Source organism: Neomonachus schauinslandi, chromosome 8 (assembly GCF_002201575.2).
Source record: "Neomonachus schauinslandi chromosome 8, ASM220157v2, whole genome shotgun sequence".
Lineage (NCBI taxonomy): Eukaryota > Metazoa > Chordata > Mammalia > Carnivora > Phocidae > Neomonachus > Neomonachus schauinslandi.
The window spans coordinates 50,135,229-50,161,066 of NC_058410.1; the positions used below are offsets into that span (position 1 = coordinate 50,135,229).

Below are 25,838 nucleotides of genomic sequence, written 5' to 3' on the forward strand. Positions count from 1 at the left end.
ACCTGGGGTGGCTCAGTTGGTTAAGCATCTGCCTTCGGCTCGGGTCATGTTCCCGGGGTCCTGGGATCGAGTCCTGCATCGGGCTCCCTGCTCGGCGGGGAGTCTGCTTCTCCCTCTCCCGCTCCCCCTGCTTGGGTTCCCTCTCTCTCACTGTCTCTCTGTCAAAAAAATAAATAAAATCTTAAAAAAAAAAAGTCAACTACTAAAAGACAAAACCTCCAATCCTGCTTTAAAAGCAAGACTGACACATATTCTCTCTCAAATCATCATGTATAGTCTAACAGGTAAAAATCTTAGAATTTTTAACTTAATCACTTAGTTCCCTAGTTGATTAAGAATCTGAATTTAACACCAAATTTCATGCTCAAGGCCCAACTCCAATCCTGTGAAGCTTTTACTAACCACTTTTCCAAATGGGTATCATCTTTCTCCTTTGACTCTCTTATAGCCCTCACTTAAAAACCACTCAATTGGCAATCACATGGTCTTTAAAATAAAATACCTCTCATTTTTATACCAGAACTGGATAGATGCTTTACAGACATTTTCTCTAATCCTTACACCAACTCTACAAAAATTGGGTTTACCCCTATTTTATAGATGAAGAAACTGATTCTCACAGATGTTACTCAAGGTCCTGCAACTAGTCAGGGACAAAACCCAGATCCGTCTTAACTGCAGAGCCCTTACCTTTACCCAAGATACAACACTGCCTCTGGAATAAAAGTGCCACACCAGTTATTACCAACCACTATTTCTGTGACCCCAGGCAAGTTTTTAAATCTCTCAGCTCCTCAGTCTTCTCATCAGTGAAATGAAGATGTTACATCACAAGTACTCCACTGCTGTGAAGATTAAATAAGATAATGTATGTAAAAATTACCAACTATAACAGCTTTTATTACTACATTTACTAGATTTTATACTCTTTCGACAGGTTCTTATACTCCCGTCTGTATTCCCTTCAATACCCAATAAAGGGTTTAATATGAATTGAACATCTACTTGTGTTTGGAAGATGACAGGAGACACCTTTTCCTCCTCTAAGAGGAAGCCTGGATCCATGAAGCCTGGATTAAGTTAAGGATCCACAATCCAAACCGTAATTTACAACACAGTGACAAACTCCATGCACCCATCAAACACGGGATTTAAACAGCCCATGCGGCATTTAGCTGTCTGGTGTTTCCTCTCCAACATGGCTTTCAGTGCTCTACCAGTTTGACAAAGAGAAAAGCACAAATGAAAAATATCAACACCTTTGTTAAGAAAACATGCCTGGAAGGAGAGAAAGCAGAAAAAAGACCTGGTTTGTTATCAGAGTTAACAGAGACCTTATTGTTCTGTGTACTAGCTGATTTACAGCCTCCTGATGACAATAATATAATACTGTCTGACTCATCCTTCATTATGAAATTTGATTTACTTTAAGAAGACGACGACGACCAATAACATATTTGTTAAATTTCCTTAGGCAGAGTCATTTCACTTAACATCTTTGAATGGGAACCAGAAGTCGCTTAACATCTTGGCTAATGATGGATCTGTTTTCCAGCCTGAGCAATGTGGGCTAATACTGTTTATTTTGCCTACTTCACAGGTTTTTTGTGAAGGTCAGATGAAATAATAGATGTGAAATTATTTTACAAGTTATAAATATGTTACCAGAAATAACTACACAGTCACCCACCCCTTGTCCTTAGGCAAATGTCTGGTATTAACAAAACTGAGATACTGATTTCTCTGCATGTGCTCACTTTGTAGCACCAAAGAAAAATTTTTTAAAAAATCTTCTTATCTTTGAGAAGGACACCACAAGTGTTTTAACCATAAAAGCTACAGAAAAGATAGTTGATAAAGTAGACCCTTCCAACAACGGATCTATATTCTAACAAAAAAAATAGCTTCAGATGGTTTAGATATGCCTTCCTAAAAGTGTGAAAATGGACTATCAGGTCAAGATGTAGCCACACACTAGGGCATTTTACCTAGTACCTCAGTCTCTGCAGAATGCCAAGTGACTCAGAGTACTAAAAACTATTCCTTCTCCCTGCCTCCCATTGGTCATCCCAGTTGCTTCTTCAACACTTGTGCCAAAATGAGAATAAGAGGAACTGAGAAATCAAAATTATTCTTAGATCCAGGACTGCTTACCATTCCTCTTCCTGTTTCCTTGACTTAATTCCTTTCTGAATTCAGCATAGGAACCCACAAAGAGTTGATGACATAGTTTACTAGCTGACTCCTTGAACCCAGAATTCCTTGAGCTGTTACCAACTTCCACCAAAACTTTAAAATTGCATGAATGTCCAAAAGTAGACTAAAAGCTAGAAAAGATGCAAGTTCATACACATATTGTACAGATAAAAGTGTATCCTAGCATCATTTTTATCATTTATCAACCATGTTGAACTGTAAATACATTTTAGCCACAACAGTAAGAAAAAAGGAAGAAACATAAATAAGCACTTTGAGCAAATTTCGCCAGGGGCAAATACTTCAGATACTGCTAATTCTTGTATCAGTATCAAGAGGCTTAAATTTGCCTTTGAGATAGAAGTAAACAATATAAATTGCTTGAGCACTTGAATTCTTAATTTCCTGTGAAAGCTTGTTCTCCCCACATTTGGAACTTGCTACCATTTCTCTCATTTCAGTAATTCCTCTGAAAAGAATTCCCATTCTCCCAGAAGTATCCCACAAGTAGATGTAATGCTTCTTTGTGCCAAAGCCATTGGCTTTTACAGTTTACCTCATTTCTGTACCCTTTTGTCAAAAAGTAATTGATGTTGGCAAAATCACTGCACCATCTTTGTCCCTGATTATGATTTGTAAGCTACTTAGAGAAAATGTGACCTATTAAGTTTTTTTTTTGATGACATCCATTTTAGTATTTTAGCCATCCCTTTTTTTTTTTTTTTTTTAATTTTTAAAAGTTGTTTCTGTTTATTTAGGTTTGGCAATTTTTAAAATACCAATGCACACCACGAAACATACCCTCTATTTAATGATCTGCTGGATGTGTTGACCTTGTCTTAAGGGACCCTGAATTTCGAGAGTCCCTGAATTACCACCAGGATAATGCTTAAGGCAAGGCCAACTTCAGTGTGATCTATCTTGCTCTTCTAAGAACTTTTCCTATATGAAATAGTAATACCCATTACCAGCAAAGCCAAAGAAGCGTACTCACCAAGTGAACATAAGGCACAAAGTATCCAAAAAGTGCAAGTGGTATTCCAACTGCCCAAACCGCGTAAGCGGTCCCCTTGAAGATGGCAAAATTGAAAACTTTTTGTGGAGGACCAAACTTCCTCCTGGAAAACAGGGAGAATCTGTGGCCTCCTTTGGTTCCACTCTCTTTGTCTCTGGCATTTGGAACAAGAGGTCGGTAAGTGAAGCTAGCCAGAAAGAGAATAAACGTGAAGATGCAGAGGCCCCTCAGTGTGTGGAAGAGGCCCACGCTGTCAGTCAGGACCCGTAACAGGAAAGGCAGCAAAATTGTGAAGATGCTGCTGCCGGCGGTGACGATCCCATTCACCAGTCCGAGGCGCTTCTTGAAATAGTGGCCCAAGATGACCAGCGAAGGCTGGTAGGCAAAGGAGCAGCCACAGGCAAACAGGACTCCATAGGTGAGGTACAGAGGCTCGATGGAGCTGTGTAAAGATGAAAAAGATGGAGGAGCGGTCGTTATTCGTAGCGAGTGCTTGGCAGAATAAAACCTCACAGCAACGTGGGTATTCAGTTCATCAGCCTATTGTATACAAGGAAAGACTTACCAAAAAGAGGTGATAAACTTAATACATCAAGAATAGGACACTAAAAAGATGCTAATTCAACCTGAATGGATAATAAAATGCCTCAAGTGTGTGAAAAATGACCAGGAAGGCCATCTGAGATGTTGTCCCTCCTTCCTCTCTCCATGGAGTTCCGGTGAGGCAAGCAACCCTCGGTGGCAACTGCTGTGCTCTGCACAGCTCAGAAAGGACAGGGCTGGGAGGGGCTTCAGCAAGCCTGACAGTGATGAAACTAACAAAAAACCCCGTCTCAATAAAAGCTTTGAAAAATTATACTTTTACAATGAAAACTCATTATTTTATTTTTATTGAGATTTCCCAGGCACTTACCAAGCAATCTATTCAAAGGAAAAGCTGCATTTGAAACTTTCTCCCCAAGGTTATGTCAGAAACATTTGCACAGAGAAGCAGTTGTACCTCATTTTTGTTGGCCTAAGGGCTGTAGACCAACCTTCGCCCCTGTATTGCGCGGTTCTCAGTGTTGTGCAAGATAACAAGAAATGATACTCTGACTGCAGAAAGACTTCATGAAGTATGTTATTAGTGATCCCACCTTGTAAGTTTTAAGGCCATGTAGACCTCAAAATAATAACAAAAGATTAAGAATTTTATAGTTTAACCAAAAATAATTACACATCTCTTATGAAGGTCAAGGATCATATTATTACATTCTTTGAAACAATTAAGGTAAGGACTAGAAGAAAACTGAAGTTATTTCTTTTGAAAAGTCCATTCAAAAAGCTATATTATCAGTAGTAAAGGCAAATTATTTATTAGAAACTAACACAGATAAAGTTGGTTAATAATTAAATTTTGAACAATAATACTAGTCTAGCAATATGCTAAGGTAATCATAAGGAACTCTAGCATCTGATAAAATCAAGGCATGTTGGCAATCCTCTAAGATGCCCTTTCCCCTCTAGTCACCCACAGCTAGCACAATCTCCAAAAGGGTCTCAAGAGTCACTTCTGGGCTCTCCCGAATTAATTTTACCTCATTCTGATCACCCTTTACTGAATCTCTACTCTATTCCATATCATATATTTAGCAGCTATACATTCCAGGTACTTGGTGAAAAAAAAATATTAAAAATGTGAAAATGCCCTTCTCATAATCTGCTTAGTGAAACAAGACATCTACCCCAAATAATAATATAGAACAAAATATAAATAATACTTTATTCATTCTGCCTCAGTTTTTCCACGTAACTGCAACTTACTTCTTAAGGTGCTATTTTTATTTAGATCTATTATACATTTCTCTGCCTTTTTCAAAGCATATGTTAAAAATAGTACTCACAACACAGTATCATCATGAACATCTATATCTGAACAATTATTCTGCAGTATTGTAAAGCTGTCAGTTGGAAAACCAGACAGCCATGGATATAATTCGGAAACACTTTCTTGCACACTATTTTAAATACTAAATGCTGGGTGATATTAGCTTCATATCTCTCCTACAGAGTAAAGCACATAAGCACAAACGATGGCATTTTCACTGCTGCTGAGCCTCTTTTACTTCTAAATTTTCACCTGAGTAACAGCTCGTTCCAACTGCTGAAGTTTGACAACTGAAGAAGTGCAATTTAAGTCAGTAAATAACAATCATGTTAGTGTAAAAAGGATTCCGAGCAGGAATACTGATGTGACCTGGAGTTGCTAGAGAAGGCTCTCCCAAGAAGGCAGAACTTGAACTATAGGAAAGTGGGTTCGACACCTGGAATTTATATCACATTTCCCCTTGCGCTTCTGAAAGCTTGGTAGCTTCTGATCAGTGGATGAAAAACATGAGAGAGCTACAAGCAAAAACATTCAAATCCTGAAGCTCTGACTTGCTGCTCTGGATAACACTGTTTAAGTCATACTGCTTAAAGCTTATGCAATGAAAAGGAGGGTTTTTCCTTGTAAACAGCAAAGTTTCTGAAGGAACGACTCTATGGTATCTAACAGTTCTTGAAAAGCAGCATGAAGAACCAAGTCCTTACCTTACAAAAGAACTGGACATGAGTCCAATGAATCCAACAGCAGCACCCACAACAGCTGTCTTCCGACAACCAAACATGTCTGTGAAGACACTGGCTATTGGGCAGCAAAAGAAAATCATCCCCATGGACAGAGAACTTACCCATGCTGTAAAAGAGGGACAAAAGGGACATTATGATATGGCAAAGTGCACTTGTCCTTATCCCATAGGATATAATACATATTTAGAACAATATTAGTGCAAAAAAAGCTATTACTTTTTGGAATGGGAGGGAGTTGGAATAAATTAGAAGCAAATCTGAATCACAGTTCAAAGGACTTGCCAGTACTAATTATAACTAGCACAGCAATTATTTGTGTTTAACTGAATTCTTGAGAAGTTTGTATTCTTAATCAAATCATTCTCCTATGACCCAAACACTATTAATCTCTAACCTGTTATCTATGGTTTTAAGAAATTTCTAGTCTATGGGAAGAAAGTCATTTTTTAAAAAATGAGTTATATTGGGGCGCCCGGGTGGCTCAGTCGTTAGCTTCTGCCTTCGGCTCGGGTCATGATCCCAGAGACCTGGGATCAAGCCCCACATCGGGCTCCCTGCTCAGCGGGAAGCCTGCTTCTCCCTCTCCCACTCCCCCTGCTTGTGTTCCCTCTCTCGTGTCTCTGTCATATGAATAAATAAAATCTTTTTTAAAAAATGAGTTATATTTAGGAATGCATGCCTAGGTGGTCGAACTGAAGAAATGATGACCACTGGAAGTCAGGATAGTAGTTAACACTTAGGGGTAGGAAATAGAATTATAATCATTTGGAATCAGTAGTTAAGAATTGAACATCTGCCTAGAGTCTGGGCTTAGTTCTTGTGCTAAGGGAATCAAGACATACACAGGTAGACTATTTGTTGACCTGGATAATAGTTTCTGGGTATCACTTTATTTATGAAACCACATACACACTTTTTTCTTTTTTTCTGTAAGTATGTTATCTTTCACAAAAAAAAAAAAACCCTTAAGAATCAGAAGTCATAATTTCCTGTCTGACTCTGTAAAAACTACAACAAAAGGGAACCAAAAAAAGAGAAATAAATACTGAATACAAATTAGGGTAATTTTCTACCAAAGAAATGAGTGATCTCAAAAGATATTAACTCTATAAATTCTTCTTAGAAAGTACAAAAAATGAATGGGACCTAAGTAAATGTGGGCTAAACAAACAGATTTAGGTCCAAATCCCTTGGCCCTACAACTACAATATCTCCTTAGGCAAGTCACTCCCCCTGAGTCTGCTGATCTTGAAAGAGGATCTAACACCTACCTTTCTTCCCCAACCCCAGCTTTGTCCCTTTTCATGACCTCTTTCCCCCTTCCCTTGCTGCCATACTCTCTACAGCAGGGATGGGGAAGAGAGAAGCTGGGACAAGGAAGGCAGATGCCATCATAAGTGGTCCTGCCAAAAGACCTGTCGGATCATGTTTGAAGCTGACTCTCTTCTCAGATGCACTTTTGTGGGTTCTTCAGAGTCTCACCTCAGAGACCTTCTGGCTCCACTGACAAGAATAATTCATTTTCCTCCTGGCTTTCTTGCTGTTACTTAAAAACCCAACTGTTGTAGCTTCATTGTCCTTGTAGGCAGTGTATCTGGGCAGGAATCAAAACTGCTCCAGACTGCCCCTCTCCTGCACTAAGCCTGCCTCTGATGTACAGGAAACATTCATATTGCTTTGCCCTGACAAATGTGGGAGTGTAGACAAATTCCAACACAATCACCTCCTGGATAGCTTTGCCGGTGGGAGCAGTTAGCCAGCTATAGTTCTCTCCTTGTTGGATTTTTTAGGGGATTCAGACCCCAGTCCTCTGGGCCCCCTAACTGAAGAGAACTCTTTAAATCTCTAAATGGTCCCTCTCAAGTTCCCCTCACTAGATATCAAGTGAGAGAGCATGCACCTCTACTTCTCCCATGTGATAAAAGAAGCCATAGCGTAATTTTGTGGAAGAATCCTCACAAAATGTTCTTCCTTGACCCCTAAGTGTCCTTCTTATGTATTTTAGAGCCTCTAATTGGTTCTTGAAATATGTCACTTTTGAATTTCACACTATTGTACCTTAGTGTCTTGGCTAAAATCCCAACAGCACATTCTGTTATGATTATAATCAGCAACAGATGAAGTTAGGTCCATCTTCTGATCAAATTCAAGAAGAAACTAATTCTTAAATGAATAATTACTTGCCATTGTTAACTCATAAAATTTCTAGCTTTTACAAAGTTTTAACATGGCAGCCCAGAGAATGCAAGGTCTTATGGGTTATGATACACATCATAAAAATAAAAGACTGCTATTGTCTTTCACCCCTGTGAAGTCTGTGATTATTATTAATAAAAACTCAATAAAGTTTTGAGGTAATGTATTTGTATACTCAGAGATGATCTCATTTAATCCCCAAACCTCTGTAGGTAGGTACTCCTATTAAGTTCATTTAACAATTGAGAAAATTGGGCGCCTGGGTGGCTCAGTTGGTTAAGCGACTGCTTTCGGCTCAGGTCATGATCCTGGAGTCCCTGGATCGAGTCCCGCATCGGGCTCCCTGCTCTGCAGGGAGCCTGCTTCTCTCTCTGACCCTCCCCCCTCTCATGTGCCCTCTCTCTCATTCTGTCTCAAATAAATAAATAAAATCTTTAAAAAAAAAAAAAAAACAATTGAGAAACTGAAGTACATAGTCACTATACCCAGCATAGTAAAAATTTTTATTTAAAAAACACGCAAACAATGAATCATGGAACACTACATCAAAAACTAATGAAGTACTATATGGTGACTAACATAACTAACTAAACAAACAAATTAATTAAATAAAGCAAACTAGCCCAGTCCCTTGATGGAATTCAACCAAACACCTGCACAGGGTTTCCTATTATTGTTGAGAAAACAGATCTTTTTTTTTTTTTTTAAGATTTTATTTATTTATTTGACAGAGAGCAAGAGAGCACAAGCAGAGGGAGTAGTAGAGGGAGAGGGAGAAGCAGACTCCCTGCTGAGCAGGGAGCCTGATGCGGGGCTCAATCCCAGCTCAATCTCTATCCCTGAGATCATGACCTGAGCCAAAGGCAGATGCTTAACCATTTGAGCCACCCAGGTGCCCTGAAAACAAATCTTTTTCAATGGAAGAGGTGCTATTTAAGTTATGGAATAGCAACACTCTCTCCCTTCCTATTAAAAGTGCCATTTCCTTCAAGGCACTATCCTAGGCTGTTGATAATATAAAAACAACCAAGAGATTTCTCTACCTTCCAATAATTTTCAATCTAGTAACATATATGCAAACAAAAGTCCAATCAGAACACCACATGGAATATAATAACTGCCTTAAGAGATACAGATGTCAAAAAATGTATAATAAAGTCTTTAGAATATGTTTGTATACGTGTGTGTGATATTAGAGAGAGAGACATCCAGGAAAGGGCACATTGGGGAATCTTTTTCAAGAACACCTGGAAGCTTTCCAATTTTCCCATTCAGATCCTGTTTCCTACTCCATACCAAGAATCAATCCTCAGCTCTCAGTATATGGCCAAAGTGATGCACATCACTCAAAGGAAGTGTTAGGTTTAATATAGAAGAAGATTTTCCTGCAGGGGTGCCTGGGTGGCTCATTTGGTTAAGCGTCTGTCTTCAGCTCAGATCATGATCCCAGGGTCCTGGGATCGAGCCCTGTGTAGGGCTCCCTGCTCAGCAGGGAGTCTGCTTCACCTCTCCCTCTGCCCCTCCCCCCCTCATGCTCTCGCTCTCAAGAAATAAAATCTTTAAAAAATAAAAAAAGATTTTCCTGCATATTAAGTAAAATAAAGGTGTTATAATTATGCAGATGTAAATGATTGCAAGTGCAAAGTGTTTACAATTGAAAATACTCAAAGGGGGGCGCCTGGGTGGCTCAGTTGGTTAAGCGACTGCCTTCAGCTCAGGTCATGATCCCAGGGTCCTGGGATCGAGTCCCGCATCGGGCTCCCTGCTCTGCGGGGAGCCTGCTTCTCCCTCTCCCACTCCCCCTGCTTGTGTTCCTGCTCTTGCTGTGTCTCTCTCTGTCAAATAAATAAATAAATAAAATCTTTAAAAAAAAAAAAAAAAGAAAATACTCAAAGGGAAGAACTACTATAGTTCGTTTAAGGTTGATATTCTTTTGCCCTTTTTTGGTAGCTCCAACCCCCATTTCCACTTGATCTTGGCCTCTTTCAAGACATCTTTGCTCTGTAATATTTTAACATTGGTGTAATAGCTTCAAATAAAATGCAACAATAGTATACAAAACTGAGATTAAAATGCAAAATATTATTTAACAAAGTCCCAATGACTCTTGGGGCATAGAACTGTCTGGAAACTACACAAAAATTCAAGAATGAGTAGACTGTACTTGCCTTGACCATTTCATTGCCATCCTAAATTTTATTTGGTAGTTATATTTCAACTAAGGAGTGTTTTTTAAATTATTTGCTTTTGAGGCACTTAGGTGGCTGTCAGTTGAGCGTCCAACTCTTGATTTTGGCTCAGGTTATGATCTCAGGGTTGTGAGACTGAGCCCTGTGTTTTGCTCAGTGCTCAGCAGGGAGTCTGCTCGAGACTCTCTCTCTTGCTCTGCCTCTCCCCCCACTCACACGTGCACACTCTCTAAAATAAATAAATCCTTAAAAAAAATTATTTGCCATCAACTTCTGTTAATAGAATCAGAGTAAAGTGGTCAAGCAAACCCTCCTGCAGAGAACAATTATAATGTGTGTGTTGAAAAAAATGTATTTAAACACAGGAAAATGTCTAAAACAGTCAGAAGGTGGAGGAGAGTTTATCCTTGAAAAGCTGAAACTGAAAGAATTAAAAATTTTAAGTCTGTGCATTTTTTTGAGAATCAACAAACTATACAGGTGCTGGATAGGCTAGTTAGAGGCCAGACTAAAGAAAAGTAGCAGCTAGAGAAAAAGAAAAGCAGCAGCTAGAAGCTATAAGAACCAGACAGAGATTATCACCTGCTGCACATCATGGAGTGACAGTTTGCAGTTTGAGTCTAGGCAAGCTAACTGCCTACTAGGAAAAAAAACTCAATAATCCTTGGAAGAACACAACAGAATCAGAGCCTTACTTCAAAATATATCTACAATATATGTGTTTCAACCTAAGATTATTAGACATTCAAAGAAATAAGTAATATTAATTGACCCTGAATGGGCTAGATATTGCAAAGATTTCAGAATGTTTATTATAAACATATTAGAAGTATAGAAGGATAACATTTCCAAATAATTAAATATAAAGTATAGTCTTAGTGAGTATGCAGATAGGGAATCTCAACAGTGAAATGGAAACCACAAAAGAAAAGGAAACTCTAGGGGTGAAAAGCCAATAACTGAAGAATGCATTCATAGGTTCACTAGCAGATTGATAACAAAAGATAAAAAAGAATATGGAAATCTGGGGACGCCTGGGTGGCTCAGTCAGTCAAGCATCTGCCTCCGGCTCAGGTCGTGATCCCAGGGTCCTGGGATCAAGTCCTGCATCGGGCTCCTTGCTGAGTGAGGAGCCTGCTTCTCCCTCTGCCTGCTGCTCCCTGTGTGCTCTCTCTCTCTCTCTGACAAATAAATAAAATCTTTTAAAAAAAAAGAATATGGAAATCTGAAGACAGGAAATAGCCGATATCAAGAAGAGAGAAAAAAATAGTGAATAAGATATTAAATAAGAATGAGTCTTAGAGATCTGTGAGACAAAAATCAAAAGGCCCAACATATGTACAACTGAAGTCCTAGAAGGGAAAAAAGAGAAAGGAGCAGAAAACATATACAAAGAAATAATTAGTGGACCCCCCAAAATCACAAATTTTGTGAAAAACATTAACTAAGAGATCTAAGAAGCTCAAAGAACCTCTTAGCAAACCACTCCTAATCACATCAGAAACTTCACAATGCCAAAGACAAAGAGAAAATTTTGAAAGCAGCAAAAGAAAAAAATGATCTATTATATCCAAGGAAAACAACAATACCATTATCAGTTGGCAACTCATAAGAAATAATGGAGGACAGAAGACATTGGAACTGTCATATTCAATGTGCTGAAAGATGAAAAACTGTCAACCATGGATTCTATATCCAGCTAAACTATCCTTCAAAAAAATGAAGATAAAATAAGAACATTTTTAGATAATAAAAACAGAGAATGTGTCACTAGGAAACTTCCCCTACAAGAAATACTAAAGAGACTGGTTCCGGCTGAAGGGAAATGATACCAGCTGGCAACTTGGGTGCAAAGGAAGGACTGAAATACACATGCACATGCTTTTTCCATATAATTTATTTATAAAAACTTATATGACTGTTTAAAGCAAATTATAACACTGTATGTAGATGTAGTATACGATAACACTAAAAATGAAGATAAATGTTATATACTATTGCAGGTTTCCTATATTTCACCTGAAGCAATGTTGTATTAACTTGAGATGCATTTGGGTAGCTTAAAGATGCAGATTATAATCCCCAGAGAAAGCATTAAAAAATAATGCAAAGAGATATAGCTAAATGGTCAACCGAGAAATTAAGATAGATTACTAAAATTCTTTGATTAATGGTTAAGGCAGAAGAGAAGGAACAGAAGAACAAAAAACAGATGCAACAAATAGAAAACAAATAGCAAAATGTCAGACCTAAATATGACCATATCAGTAATTACGTTAAATAAAAGTAGACAAAAGATTCTAATCAAATGGCAAAGATTATCTGACTAGATTAAAAAAAAAACAAGAACCAATTATATCCTGTTTAAAGAGATGCTTTTAAATACAAATATCCAAATCAATTGAAAATAAAAAGATGGGGGAAAATATGCCATGTAAATAACCCTAAGAAGGCTGGAGTGGCTCTACTTGTTTTAGACAAAACAGATTAATAAAAGAAGTATTACTAGAAACAAAGAGGGATATTTTATAATGATAAAAGTGTCAATGCATCAGGAAGATATAACAATGATAAATTTATATACACTCAATAACAGAGCTTCAGTAATATAGGAAGCAATAAAATTTGATCCCTACTTTACACAATATTTTAAAATTACTTCAAAATAGATAAAACTTAAATGTGAAGCTGAAAACTATGAAACTTCTAGGAGAAACACTGGAGGAAATCTTTGTGACCTTGGGTTAGGCAAAGATTTCTTAAATACAATATTAAAAACAATCCATAAAGTAAACATCATTAAAACTAAGAACTTCTCTTTGAAAGACACTTTTTAAAAAATTTATTTATTCAAATTCAATTACCATATATTATTGGTTTCAGAGGCAGAGGTCGGTGGTTCATTAGTCTTATATAATACCCAGTGCTCATTACATCACGTGCCCTCCTTAATGTCCATCACTCAGTTACCCCATCCCCCCACCTCTCTCCCCTCCAGCAACCCTCAGTTTGTTTCCTACGCTCAAGAGTCTCTTATGGTGTGTCTCTCTCTTTGATTTCGTCTTGTTTTATTTTTTCCTCTCTTCCCCATGATCCTCTGTTTTGTTTCTTAAATTCCACATATGAGTGAGATCATCTAACAACTGTCTTTTTCTAATGGACTTATTTCACTCAGCATAACACCCTCCAGTTCCATCCATGTTGTTGCAAATGCCAAGATTTCATATTTTTTTGATGGCTGAGTAGCATTCCATTGTGTGTGTGTGTGTATACATATATACATATATATGTATATACACACATATATATGTATATATATATACACACATATATATGTATATGTGTGTATATACATATATATGTATATGTGTGAATATAAATATATATACATATACACCACATCTTCTTTATCCATTCATCTGTCAATGGACTTCTGGGCTCTTTCCATAGTTTGGCTATTGTGGACATTGCTGTGGTAAACACTGGGGTGCAGGTGCCCCTTCGGATCACTACATTTGTATCTTTGGGGTAAATACCCAGTAGTGCAATTGCTGGGTCATAGGGTAGCTCTATTTTCAAACTTCTGAAGAACCTCCATCCTGCTTTCCAGAGTGGCTGCACCAGCTTGCATTCCCACCAACAGTGTAAGAGGGCTCCCCTTTCTCTGTATCCTTACATCTGTTGTTTCCTGACTTGTCAATTTTAGCCATTCTGACTGGTGTGAGGTGGTATCTCACTGTGGTTTTGATTTGTATTTCCCTGATGCTGAGTGATGTTGAGCATTTTTTCATGTGTGTGTTGGCTTTGTATGTCTTCTTTGCAGAAATGTCTGTTTATGTCTTCTGCCCATTTCTTGATTGGATTATTTGCTATTTGGGCGTTGAGTTTGGTAAGTTCTTTGTAAATTTTGGATACTAGCCCTTTATCTGATATGGAAAGACACTGTTAAGAGGATGAAAAGACAAGCCACAAACTGGGCAGAAAGATCTGCAAATTATGCACCTAATAAATAACTTATATCTAGATTATATAAAGAATTCTTAAAACTCAATAAAAAGCATACAGCCCAATTAAAAAATTGGTAAAAGATCTGAAAAATCACTTGACAAAAAAGATATATAAATGGAAAATATGCATATGAAAAGATGCTCAACATTACTAGTCATAAGTGAAATATAAATTTAAAAAAATAATGAATCCTGGTGATGGGTATTAGAGGGCACGTATTGAATGGAGTACTAGGTGTTATACGCAAACAATGAATCATGGAACACTACATCCAAATAAATAAATAAATAAATAAATAAATAAATAAATTTATTTTAAAAAAATAATGAAAAACCACACACGCCTATTAGAATGGCTAAAATGAAAAGGACTAATCATACAAGTGCTGGGGAGGACATAGAGCAACTGGAACCTGCAACTGGAACCGTCACACACTGCTACTAGGAATATAAAATTGTTCAATCACTTTGGAAATCAGTTTAGGAATTTTTTTTTTTTAAGTTAAACTACCCCTATCATATGACCCAGCCATTCCACTCCTAGGTATTTACCTAAGAAAAACAAGTATACAAAAACTTGCATACAGACATTTATGGCTGCTTTATTTTTTTTTTTTTTTGAAGATTTTATTTATTTATTTGACAGAGAGAGTCACAGCGAGAGAGGGAACACAAGCAGGGGGAGTGGCAGAGGGAGAAGCAGGCTCCCCGCCGAGCAGGGAGCCCGACGCGGGGCTCGATCCCAGGACCCTGGGATCATGACCTGAGCCGAAGGCAGACGCTCAACGACTGAGCCACCTAGGCGCCCCATGGCTGCTTTATTTTTAACAGTCAAAAACTAGAAAGAATCTAAGTGTTTAGAAATAAGTGACTATATAATCAAAGTAAGGCATATTCATATAATGGAACACAACCCAGCAACATAAACAGGAGTGAACTCCTGATAAATACAACAACATGGATGAATACCAAAATAATCACACTCAGTGAAAGAAGATCAAGAGTACATAAAGTATGATTCCATTTATATAAAGTTCTAATAGATATGAATTAATCTATAGTGACAGGAAGCACATCAGTGTTTACCTAGAAGAGGGAAGGAGCTAGAAGAGGGATTACCAAGGCGCTCAAAAAGACCTTTGAGGGTGATGGTTATGTTCATTAGCTTGACTGTAGTAGTGGTTTCACTGGTTTATACATATGACAAAACTCATCTAATTACATACTTTAAACATAGTTTATTACATATAAATTATACCTCTATAATGCTGATTAAGAAATGAACCCATGTGGAAGATTTCAACAACAACAAAAAATAGATGTCATAAAAAACAAACACATAAAACAAAACTAACAGAACTAGACAAATCCACAATCACAGCTGTATATTTAGCACATCTGTCTCAGTATTAGAAGTAAGAAGACCAAAAAAATCATTAAAATATAAAATTCTGAGGACACTATAAACCATTTTAACCTGACATTTATAGAACACTATATCCAACAACAAATGCCAGGAAAAGTGTTAATCACCAATGAGGGTGGGGTTGAGACAGATGGAAAAGAGAACATTTCTGGGATATCTCCTAATCCATGGAAAGCACCTGCACAGAATTGTCATTAGCTCCTCGGGCAATCCTGTGAGGTATTATCTTCATTTTATTTATTTTTATTTTATTTTTATTTTTTTAAAGATTCTATTTATTTATTTGAGAGAGAGAGAGCATGAGAGGGGGGAGGGTCGGGAGGGTCAGAGGGAGAAGCAGACTCCCTGCCAAGCAGGGAGCCCGATGCGGGACTCGATCCAGGGGACTCCAGGATCATGACCTGAGCCGAAGGCAGTCGCTTAACCAACTGAGCCACCCAGGCGCCCTATTATCTTCATTTCAAAAATGCAGGAAAGGGGCGCCTGGGTGGCCGTCGTTAAGTGTCTGCCTTCAGCTCAGGTCCTGATCCCAGGGTCCTGGGATCGAGCCCCACATCGGGCTCCCTGCTTGGCGGGAAGCCTGCTTCTCCCTCTCCCGCTCCCCCTGCTTGTGTTCCCTCTCTCTGTCAAATAAATAAATAAATACATAAATACATAAATAAATAAATAAATAAAATAAAGATGAGGGAAAAGAGATTACGGGTCCTAGGCAACTTGCCAAGGTTATATAACTTTGGTGGGATTCAAACTAAATATCCAGGTTGGAAACACAAATAAGATGACATGCCCAGGGCTCGTGGGTGGCTCAGTCGGTTAAGCATCTGCCTTCAGCTCAGGTCACGATCCCAGGGTCCTAGTTGTAGCCTGCTTCTTCCTCTCCCTCTGCCACTCCCCCTTGCTTGTGTGCTCTCACTCTCTCAAATAAATAAAATCTTTTTTAAAAAAATTTTAAAATAAAGAAGACATGCCCAAGAGTCCTTCATTAAAAAACACCCACAAGGCACACACAGCCAGGCACTATGTTTGAAGTTGTGGATAAAAAGTTATCCCTTCCTGAAGCTCACAATCTAGCTAAATTAAGACAAAATCCAGTGAATTCACAGTTCCAGGCATCATCCTCTGTTCCAAACACAAAGTGATACAGTTAGATACAATTAGATACAAAGTAATACAATTAGATACTTAGATACAATTAGAATATACATATATATTTTTTTAAATGATTCAAAAAAAACCCAGTCATGGGCTACAGACTACCTGCAAAAAGGGATAGGCTAAGTTGGGCCTGCTTTCTGGAGTCCAGGTCTAGAAGCAGGCATTGGCCATTGTTAAGAGGACTAAAAGTACTCCCTGTGAGACAGAAGAAAGCCAAGCTCACTGACAAAGGCCAGAGCTGGAATGCCCCCACACCTTTTAAAAAGGAGACTGGAGGCAAGACTGGGAATTTAGTGATTTCTATCCAGATTAAAGATTTAGAATCCTACAAGCCTCTAGGGGAAGGGAGGATACAGCCTCAGCCTCATGAGTAGGCCTGAAACAAGGTCCCAACTGGCTCTCTGGCTGGTCTGCGAGATTTTTAGTGTTACTGTGGAACAAGAAGCTTAAAAGACCTTGTTCTAAACTGGGAATTTAGCGAGCCCAGAGAAGACCCATTAGAGAGGGAGAGTGAGGAAGGAGGGAATCAAACAAAACAATACATTTCCCACTCAGAATGATTCTGTAAACTCAAATTCAAAAAAATTGAAGCCAGTCCCATGCTAACAAAGACTACCAACAAATTACCAATTAGCAAATAGTCACTCCCGATGAAATTAATTCTGTAGACCATTGTGACTACCACTCCAAAATGAGTATGTTTAGAACTTTCAAAGAAATTAATAAAATAATATTTTCATTAAAAAAACACTATGAAACAGGGGCGCCTAGGTGGCTCAGTCATTAAGCATCTGCCTTCAGCTCAGGTCATGATCCCAGGGTCCTGGAATTGAGCCCCGCATTGGGCTCCCTGCTCTGCAGGAAGCCTGCTTCTCCCTCTCCCACTCCCCCTGCTTGTGTTCCCTCTCTCACTGTGTCTCTCTCTGTCAAATAGATAAATAAAATTAAAAAAAAAAAAAAAAAAACTATGAAACAAGCAAAAATAAAACACAGGAAAGTACATTAAAAAAAGTATTAATTAGAGGGCGCCTGGGTGGTTCAGATGGTTAAGCGTCTGTCTTCAGCTCCTGTCATGATCCCAGGGTCCTGGGATCGAGTCCCACATCGGGCTCCCGGCTCAGCGGGGAGCCTGCTTCTCCCTCTGACCCTCTCCCCTCTCATGCTGTTTCTCTCTCGCTCGCTCTCTAAAAAATAAATAAATAAAATCTTTAAAAAAAAAAAGTTATTAATTAGAAATCCTGGATATGAAAAAATAGCCACTCAAATACAAAAATTCAATACATGGAGAAAACTTTATTCCAGATTGCAACCTAAATATGAAAACTACTTTTAAGATTTTATTTATTTGTAGGGCGCCTGGGTGGCTCAGTCGGTTAAGCATCTGCCTTTGGCTCAGGTCATGATCCCAGGGTCCTGGGATCAAGCCCCACATCGGGCTCCCTGCTCAGCAGGAAGCCTGCTTCTCCCTCTCCCGCTCCCCCTCTCTGTCAAATAAATAAATAAAATCTTTAAAAAAAATAAAAAATAAAATTAAAAAAATATTTTATTTATTTGAGAGAGAGAGAGAGAAAAAGTGAGTGAGAGAGAAGGAGCAGGGGGAGGGGCAGAGGGAGAGAGAGAAACAGATTCCCTGCTGAGTAGGGAGCCCGACGTGGGGCTCGATCCTGGGACTCCGGGATCATGACCTGAGCTGAAGGCAGTCGCTTAACCAACTGAGCTACCTAGGTGCCCCCCACCAAAATATCTTGAACTCATGATAGAAAAGTATTTCCAGTCATAGGCACAAACCATGAAGAAAAATATGGATAAAATTTACAATTCCTATGCAAAAAAGGACACTAGAACCAAAGCAAAAAGAAATGAGCCACAGGATGGGAGATCATGGCAGGGCATATAAGTAGTAAATTATTATCATTTGCATTTATAAAGATAGATTATAAATCAATAGGAAAAAAGACAACCCAATAGAAAAATGGGCAAAAGAGTTCAGAGGAAATACAGAGAAAAGAAAACCCAATAGCCAATTCACATTTACAAAGATGCTCATTAGTAATCAGAAAAATGCAAATTAAGAGAATAATAACAGACCATAATTTGGCAAATAATAAGTCTGACCATACCAAGTTTTAGTGAGGCTATGGGAAAATGGGAACTCCTGTGCATACCAACATCAATTGAAATAACCATTGTGAATAACAATTTGGCAACATCTAGGAAAGCCAAGGACATGCATACTCCACATTCTAACAATTCCACTCCCAGTTATGTACTTCAGAGAAATTTTATACATGTGCACAAGAAGACCTGAATAAGAATGTTCACTGAAACGTTGTTGGTAATAGTAAAAAAATGGCAACAATCTAAATGCCTATCAGCATTAGAATGAAGAAATGTTGGTGTTAGTATCTAATGGAATACAGACTCACACATGTAGTATAATACATAATGGGAATAATAAAAGCAAATTCAGCACAGTGATTACCTTCTGGGAAGGCACAGGCGAAGATTAGAAATAAAGAAGGGGCTACACAGGTGACTACAATTGAGTCTAATATTTTACATTTTAAAAAGGAAAAAATATTAGAATCTGAGTACTGAGTAGTAGTTATATAGAACATACATTTGTTGTATTATTCTCTACATTTTTCTGTTTGTTTGAAATATTGAATAAAAAAAGATAAAGTTAGTTTTCAGATCCTCAAAGGTTCCTCACAAGTATTCCTCTAGAATACCAGAGGAGGTAGAATAACTTTATTAAAAAGGGCTAACAGGGGTGTCTGGGTGGCTCAGTCGTTAAGCGTCTGCCTTCGGCTCAGGTCATGATCCCAGGGTCCTGGGATCGAGCCCCGCATCGGGCTCTCTGCTCAGCAGAGAGCCTGCTTCTCCCTCTCCCACTCCCCCTGCTGTGTTCCCTCTCTCACTGCCTCTCTCTCTGTCAAATAAATAAATAAAAATCTTTAAAAAAAAAAAAAAAAGGGCTAACATTTGGGGTGCCTGGTTGGCACAGTGGGTTGAGCAGTCAGCTCTTGTTTCAGCTCAGGTCATGATCTCTTGGGTTGTGAGATCGAGCCCACGTAGTTCTCCAAGCTCAGTGTAGAGTCTGCTTGAGATTCCCTCTCCCTCTCCGTCTGTCCCTCCCACTTGTGCTCTCTCATTCAAATATTTTTTTGTTTTTTTTTAAAGGGCTAACATAGGGAAAACAATTTCAAACTCCTTCCATTTATAAAGCTCACTATAAAAATGACAGACTATTCTGGCAAAATTGAAATCTTCAAATCCCATATATTCTACTGCTCTGGAATTAAAGCTTCTCTTCACATTACATCATTAATAGTTCTGTTAAAACATCAAATATGTATTTAAATAAATATTCAAAACACTGAATTAAAAATATATCAAATAACAATAGAAGAGCTATTAACCGGAAGTGATGGAGGCATCACTTCTGTATAGCCATTTCATGGTGCTCACAGATGAGAAAGACTTTTTTTGTGTGTGTGGGGGGGGGAACCTTTAAGTTCCTGGGTGCTGGCAGTTAGGAGCATAGTTCTAACACTTGCTGTGGCATATATCTGCCTTAAAATTACAGGTAGTTTGAGGTTATATTTTATGGTTTCACTGATTCTGCGTGGCTAACTCGTATCTACAACTCTTGGAAACCCCATTCTCAAATAAAAATACCCAAGTCTTATCTCAACAGTAAGATAAAAACTTGAGACTTCTCTTTTTTATTTTTTAAAGATTTATTTATTTTATAGAGAGAGGGAGCATGAGTGGAGGGGGGGGGCAGAGGGAGAGGAAGGAGGAGAGAAGCAGACTCTGCACTCAGCGGGGAGCCCCACACAGGGCTCAATCCCACAAACTTGAGATCATGACCTGGGCCAAAACCAAGAGTCAGATGCTCAACCAACTGAGCCACCCAGGCACCCTTGTCTTCTCTACTTTTTTAAAAGTAAACTATTTAGAATAATGTTAGGTTTATAGAAAAGTTGTGAAAACAGTACAGAGTGCCCATATACTCCACATCCAGTTTCACCTATTAACAACTTACATTATTACGGTAGATTTGTCACAATTAATGAACATTGATACATTATTCAGTCTATACAAAGTCCATACTTTATTCATATTTCATTAGTTTTTACTTAATGCCCGTTTTCTGTTCTAGGATGCCACTTTATATTTAGGCATCATGTCTCCTCAGGCTCCTCCTGATTGACAGTTTGTCTGACTTTTGTTTTTGAAGACCTTGACAGTATCGGGGAGTACTGATCAGGTATTTTGTAGACTGTCCCTCAGTTGGGATTTGTCTGATATTTTTCTCATGCTTAGACTACAGTTAGGAGTTTTGGGGAAGGAAGACCACAGAAGTAAAGTGCCATTTAATCACATCATATCAAGAATACATAGTATCACAATATGACTTATCACTTTTGATATTAACCTTGATCACCTGGATGAGGTAGTATTTGTCAGGTTTCTCCACTGTAAAGTGTACCTTCTTTCCCCCTTTTTCATACTGCATTCTTGGAAGTCACCAAGCACAACCCATACTTAAGGGGTAGGGAATTATGCTGTACTTCCTTGAGGACAAAGTATCTATCTACATAAATTATTTGGAATTCTTCTGCACAGATTTGTCTATTCTCCCACATTTACTTATTTGCTCAATCATTTATTTATATAAGTATGGACCAATGGGTATTTATTTTATACTTTGACTTACAATCCAATACTACCTATTTATTTTGTTGGCCGTTGGAAACTCTTTCAGTTGGCTCCTGTGACCCTTTGACGTACCCCAAATATTGTGGAGGAGGTTTTTTTGTGGATTTTGCTTTGTTTTTTTGAGCACTTCCTGGCTTTCAAGTACTGTGAGATACTCCAGGCTCATTTTATATATTTTCTGCCCCAGTCCTAGAATCAGCCACTTCTGTAAAGAGCCCTGGTTCCTCTCAAAGAATGGTATTAGAAATCAAGACCTGGGTGCTTAGTGTGCTTATTGCTATGTTTCTAGGCCCTCTCATGTCACAGAGCTAGGTAATGCATGTATGTACATCAACCCATGTATATACCTATTTCTATAAATACTTCCTATACGTAACCATCCAGATCTACATTAAACTAAACAAATTCATATCAATTCCTACAACCCTAATCCATTATCACATAAATCATCCTAGCCTTCTCCATTGCTTGTCTGTAACCTTCCATTCCCATAGTGAAAAATCTCAGAATCTCCTATTTTTCAACTCAGATAGTTACACAAGTAAAAGGAGAAATGAACTTATGCTTTAAGAAGAAATCACTTCTCCAAATAACAATATTTTTCTGCTGATAGTATCAAGATTCTGTAAATAAAGAACTTTAAAGCAACACTTCACTTTGGATGAATATCCAAATGTTCACTTCCCAATATTTCCAGGTCATGGCATACATAGAAAATAATAACACTTGTACAGACCACTGAGGTAAAATGGACAAAGTCGTTCATGGCTGCAGACAGGTTCATCTTTAATTTACAGCTCTCAGAAATTCAAAGCCTAGTACACAGATAGTTGAGTTTGTGGGTTTTGTTCTTCCCACTCTTAACTTAGGTTGACAATTGCAGCCTCTAATGCAAAGTTCTCACTCCGATTTATTGAAACTCACACTAAGAGTAATGAACATTTGGGGTGCCTGGGTGATTCAGTCGGTTAAGCATGTGCCTTGACTCAGGTCATGATCCCAAGGTCCTGGGATGGAGCCCCGTGTCAGGCTCCCTGCTCAGCAGGGAGTCTGCTTCTCCATCTCCTCCTCACTTGTGCTAATAAATAAAATCTTTAAAAAGAAAAAAGTAATGAACATTTTCTAACCTTACCATAGTTCAAAGTAGAAGATAAAACCCTGCAGCCCACAGCCATAATGCGGTGTGCCAGTCATACAGCTAACTGGGTCTGCTTAGGTTTCTCAATCTCCACGAGAGGATGCCGACCTGACAGGCTGCTAGTTTGATCTCTAAAGGAGATGAATCCAGTGTAATTCAAAATAAAATACCTACAGTACAAGTCCTAAACTCCTGGGCAGCTCTTATCAAAAGCCCTGTTGAAAGCAATGACATTTAAAGATGGGGAAATTGTGCAGTATACTCTCCATGTTACCCTTAGATTAGGCCAGACCTGGAACCTGTGAACTCGGTCAGATTACACAGGCCCCTGATGGCACTGCTTTCAGATTTGTCTTTTTTTTTTTTTTAAGATTTTATTTATTTATTTGACTGAGAGAGGGAACACAAGCAGGGGGAGTGGGAGAGGGCGAAGCAGGCTTCCCGCTGAGCAGGGAGCCCCATGCGGGGCTCGATCCCAGGACTTGGGATCATGACCTGAGCCAAAGGCAGACTATTAACAACTGAGCCACCCAGGAGCCCCCAGATTTGTCTCTTGCTGTCACAGCCGCAGCTGTTAGAGAGACACTTAGAGAAACTGCCTGATGAAATCCATTACATTTACATCTACCATAAAGTTAACGCCAACGTTCTTTCCTTCATTCCTCAGTGCTTCCTACAAGAAGCTAAGGGTTAGGAAATCCTTCATTTGCTTGAGTAATAAGTAAATTCTCTCCTCTTTAACCACCTCCATCATGCCTTCCTTTTCATTCTGGTTGCCAGAAGCCTAGATCCATTTTTGTTATTGCATTATAACAATACAGGCCCTTAATGGTTTACATATTAATTAGGTAATATTTTCCCCGGTCTTAACCACCCACCATATATTTTCAATGGTTCCTGATTTCTTATTTTCTGCTCCTATCTTACCATTTTATTTGTGTAGTGTTCCATGCTTCTGAAAACCACCTCAAATCCTTTGTGGAATGAGGTAGCATAAGTTAATACACATATAATCCTATTATTACCATACTTGTTCAAACTTGGCAGTAATGACAGGATTAATGGCCTATAGTGGGCAACTTGGTTAACAGGAATATTTTTTACTATGTTCTTATGGAAGAGATTGAAAAATATTCTCCAAAATACAAAGAAAATAAACAACTGTTCTTTCCCTGAACATCATTTTCTTATAAGACACTAATGACATAATATTAAATTCCAGGCCACCAAGAAAAATACTTTTCTAATTAGATCCCCATCAAACATCCATTTTCGTGTAGCTCTTCTCCACCATGGTGAACTTTTATCTCTTTTCTTAACCGCAAGAACTATACAGGTAGTGGCTACACCAAGAATTAAAACCAGACCTAATAACTGGCAGTAGGTACACTAAAAATATACTCAGGACAAGCATCTTGTCTTTGTAAGGAGAAAGGAAAACTAACATTTAGTGAGTACCTACTATGTGGCAGACAATATGTGGAGCACTTTATTTTTTTTTTTAAGGATTTATTTATTTGAGAGAGAGCATGAGAGGGGGGAGGGTCAGAGGGAGAAGCCAACTCTCCGCTGGGCAGGGAGGGGGATGCGGGACTTGATCCCGGGACTCCAGAATCCATGACCTGAGCCGAAGGCAGTCGCTTAATCAACTGAGCCACCAGGCGCCCTACGTGGGGCACTTTATATATACCACTTGGTTCAATCTTTGAAGCAACCCCAGAATATAGACAATATCCCTGTATTACAGTGTCTGAAATAGCCAAAGCTCAGGGATTAAGTGATTTGCCTAAGGGTACTCAGCTATTTAAGTGGAAGCCTCTAGATGTATACCCCATACTGTCTGGTCTAGAGCTCTGCTCTGTCCATTCCTTCACCCCTTGTAAACAACCATACTGCTTTTATGAGCTCTCGTCAGGGCACCTAAGCTAGGGAACATTTTAAAGCTAGGAGAACAAGATAGTAACCCTTCAACAGGATGATAAGGATCCATAAAAATGCTTCTATGGAAGAACAGGTTAGAGCCAAGCTTATCCAACTGGCCTTCAGTGTTCTCTCCCTCTTCTGCTTCTGCAGCACTTACAGTTGGTACCACTCACTGTCACCGACCCAAGGTTCTTTACCCTGTGCATTGTCTACACACACACACACACACACACACACACACACACACACACAATCTTGTCTCTCCAAGTCTCAATTTCTTAAATGCCACCACCATACGTTACATATGCTTTCCCCCTTCCATTCTCCATATTATAGTAGGTAATCAAAAAGGTATCAAATGAATGAATGGGAGCATTCAATCCTGAAGAGGGAAGTTACTGCTGGATATATAAGGTTAGATCACTCTACCTTTCTCAAAGAAGGCCGCATCTACCTCCTTTGTCCACGGTAAGATGTACCTCCCTTACTGCAGCAGTGCGACCTCTGAGAAGCCAGAAGAAAGTTCCTTCACGTACAACTAAAACTACTTACAGCATAGCATAAACAATTTCTATATTACTTTACTTCTCCCACAATGAAATAGTCCTGATTCACTAAGACTTCTCTTGAATTTCTCAGTATAACCTGTTCTGCTGTAAGACTCACAGAACTAAGTCCTATGTAACACTGAAGGATTTTTTAAAGTTATCTCTAATAAAATGTTGAAAAGAGCATAGTTAAGGGCCAAGACATGAAACATAAGTTCCATCAATCAGATTTGTATGTGACACATTCATTCATTCAATATTTATCAAAGGCCTGTAACACATGTACTGTTGCTGTTTTACATGCTCAGGAGACAGAGAAATGAACAAATCCCTGCCCTCATGGAGCTGCCCTTCCACTGGGGGATAAAAAGCTAGGGAGAATGGTTGATATACTGGCTGGCAAAAATCAAGACTTGAAATCAGTATCAAGAGAAGACCGAAAGCAACAAAATCAAATTTAATGGAGAAAAATATATATAGTATTTTACATGTAGAGTCCAGGAAATTAAATGGACAAATATGAACGAGAAGAGGTTATACAGCTTTATTCATGCAATAAATACGTATTAAGTCACAGACTCTGTTGGGCACTGGGGATCTCAAGTCCCTAATCTCAAGAAGCTCATGATCAGGAGAGACAGACAGACAAGGACAGAGCAGTATACAGTGTGATAACTGACCAAGGTATGAACCATATATTGGCACCA

General features: G+C 38.6%; 1 protein-coding gene across 1 annotated transcript in view; it reads right to left on the minus strand.

Moving 5' to 3' along the window:
- Positions 1 to 25,838, minus strand: part of SLC16A10 (solute carrier family 16 member 10) — a 114,417-nt gene that overhangs the window by 35,917 nt on the left and 52,662 nt on the right. Inside the window, exons 2-3 of the mRNA XM_021693377.1 lie at positions 5,783 to 5,927; positions 3,191 to 3,653 (exon numbers count right to left, since the gene is read on the minus strand). Coding sequence (XP_021549052.1) covers positions 3,191 to 3,653; positions 5,783 to 5,927 — 608 coding nt within the window. The remainder of the gene's footprint in view (positions 1 to 3,190; positions 3,654 to 5,782; positions 5,928 to 25,838) is intronic.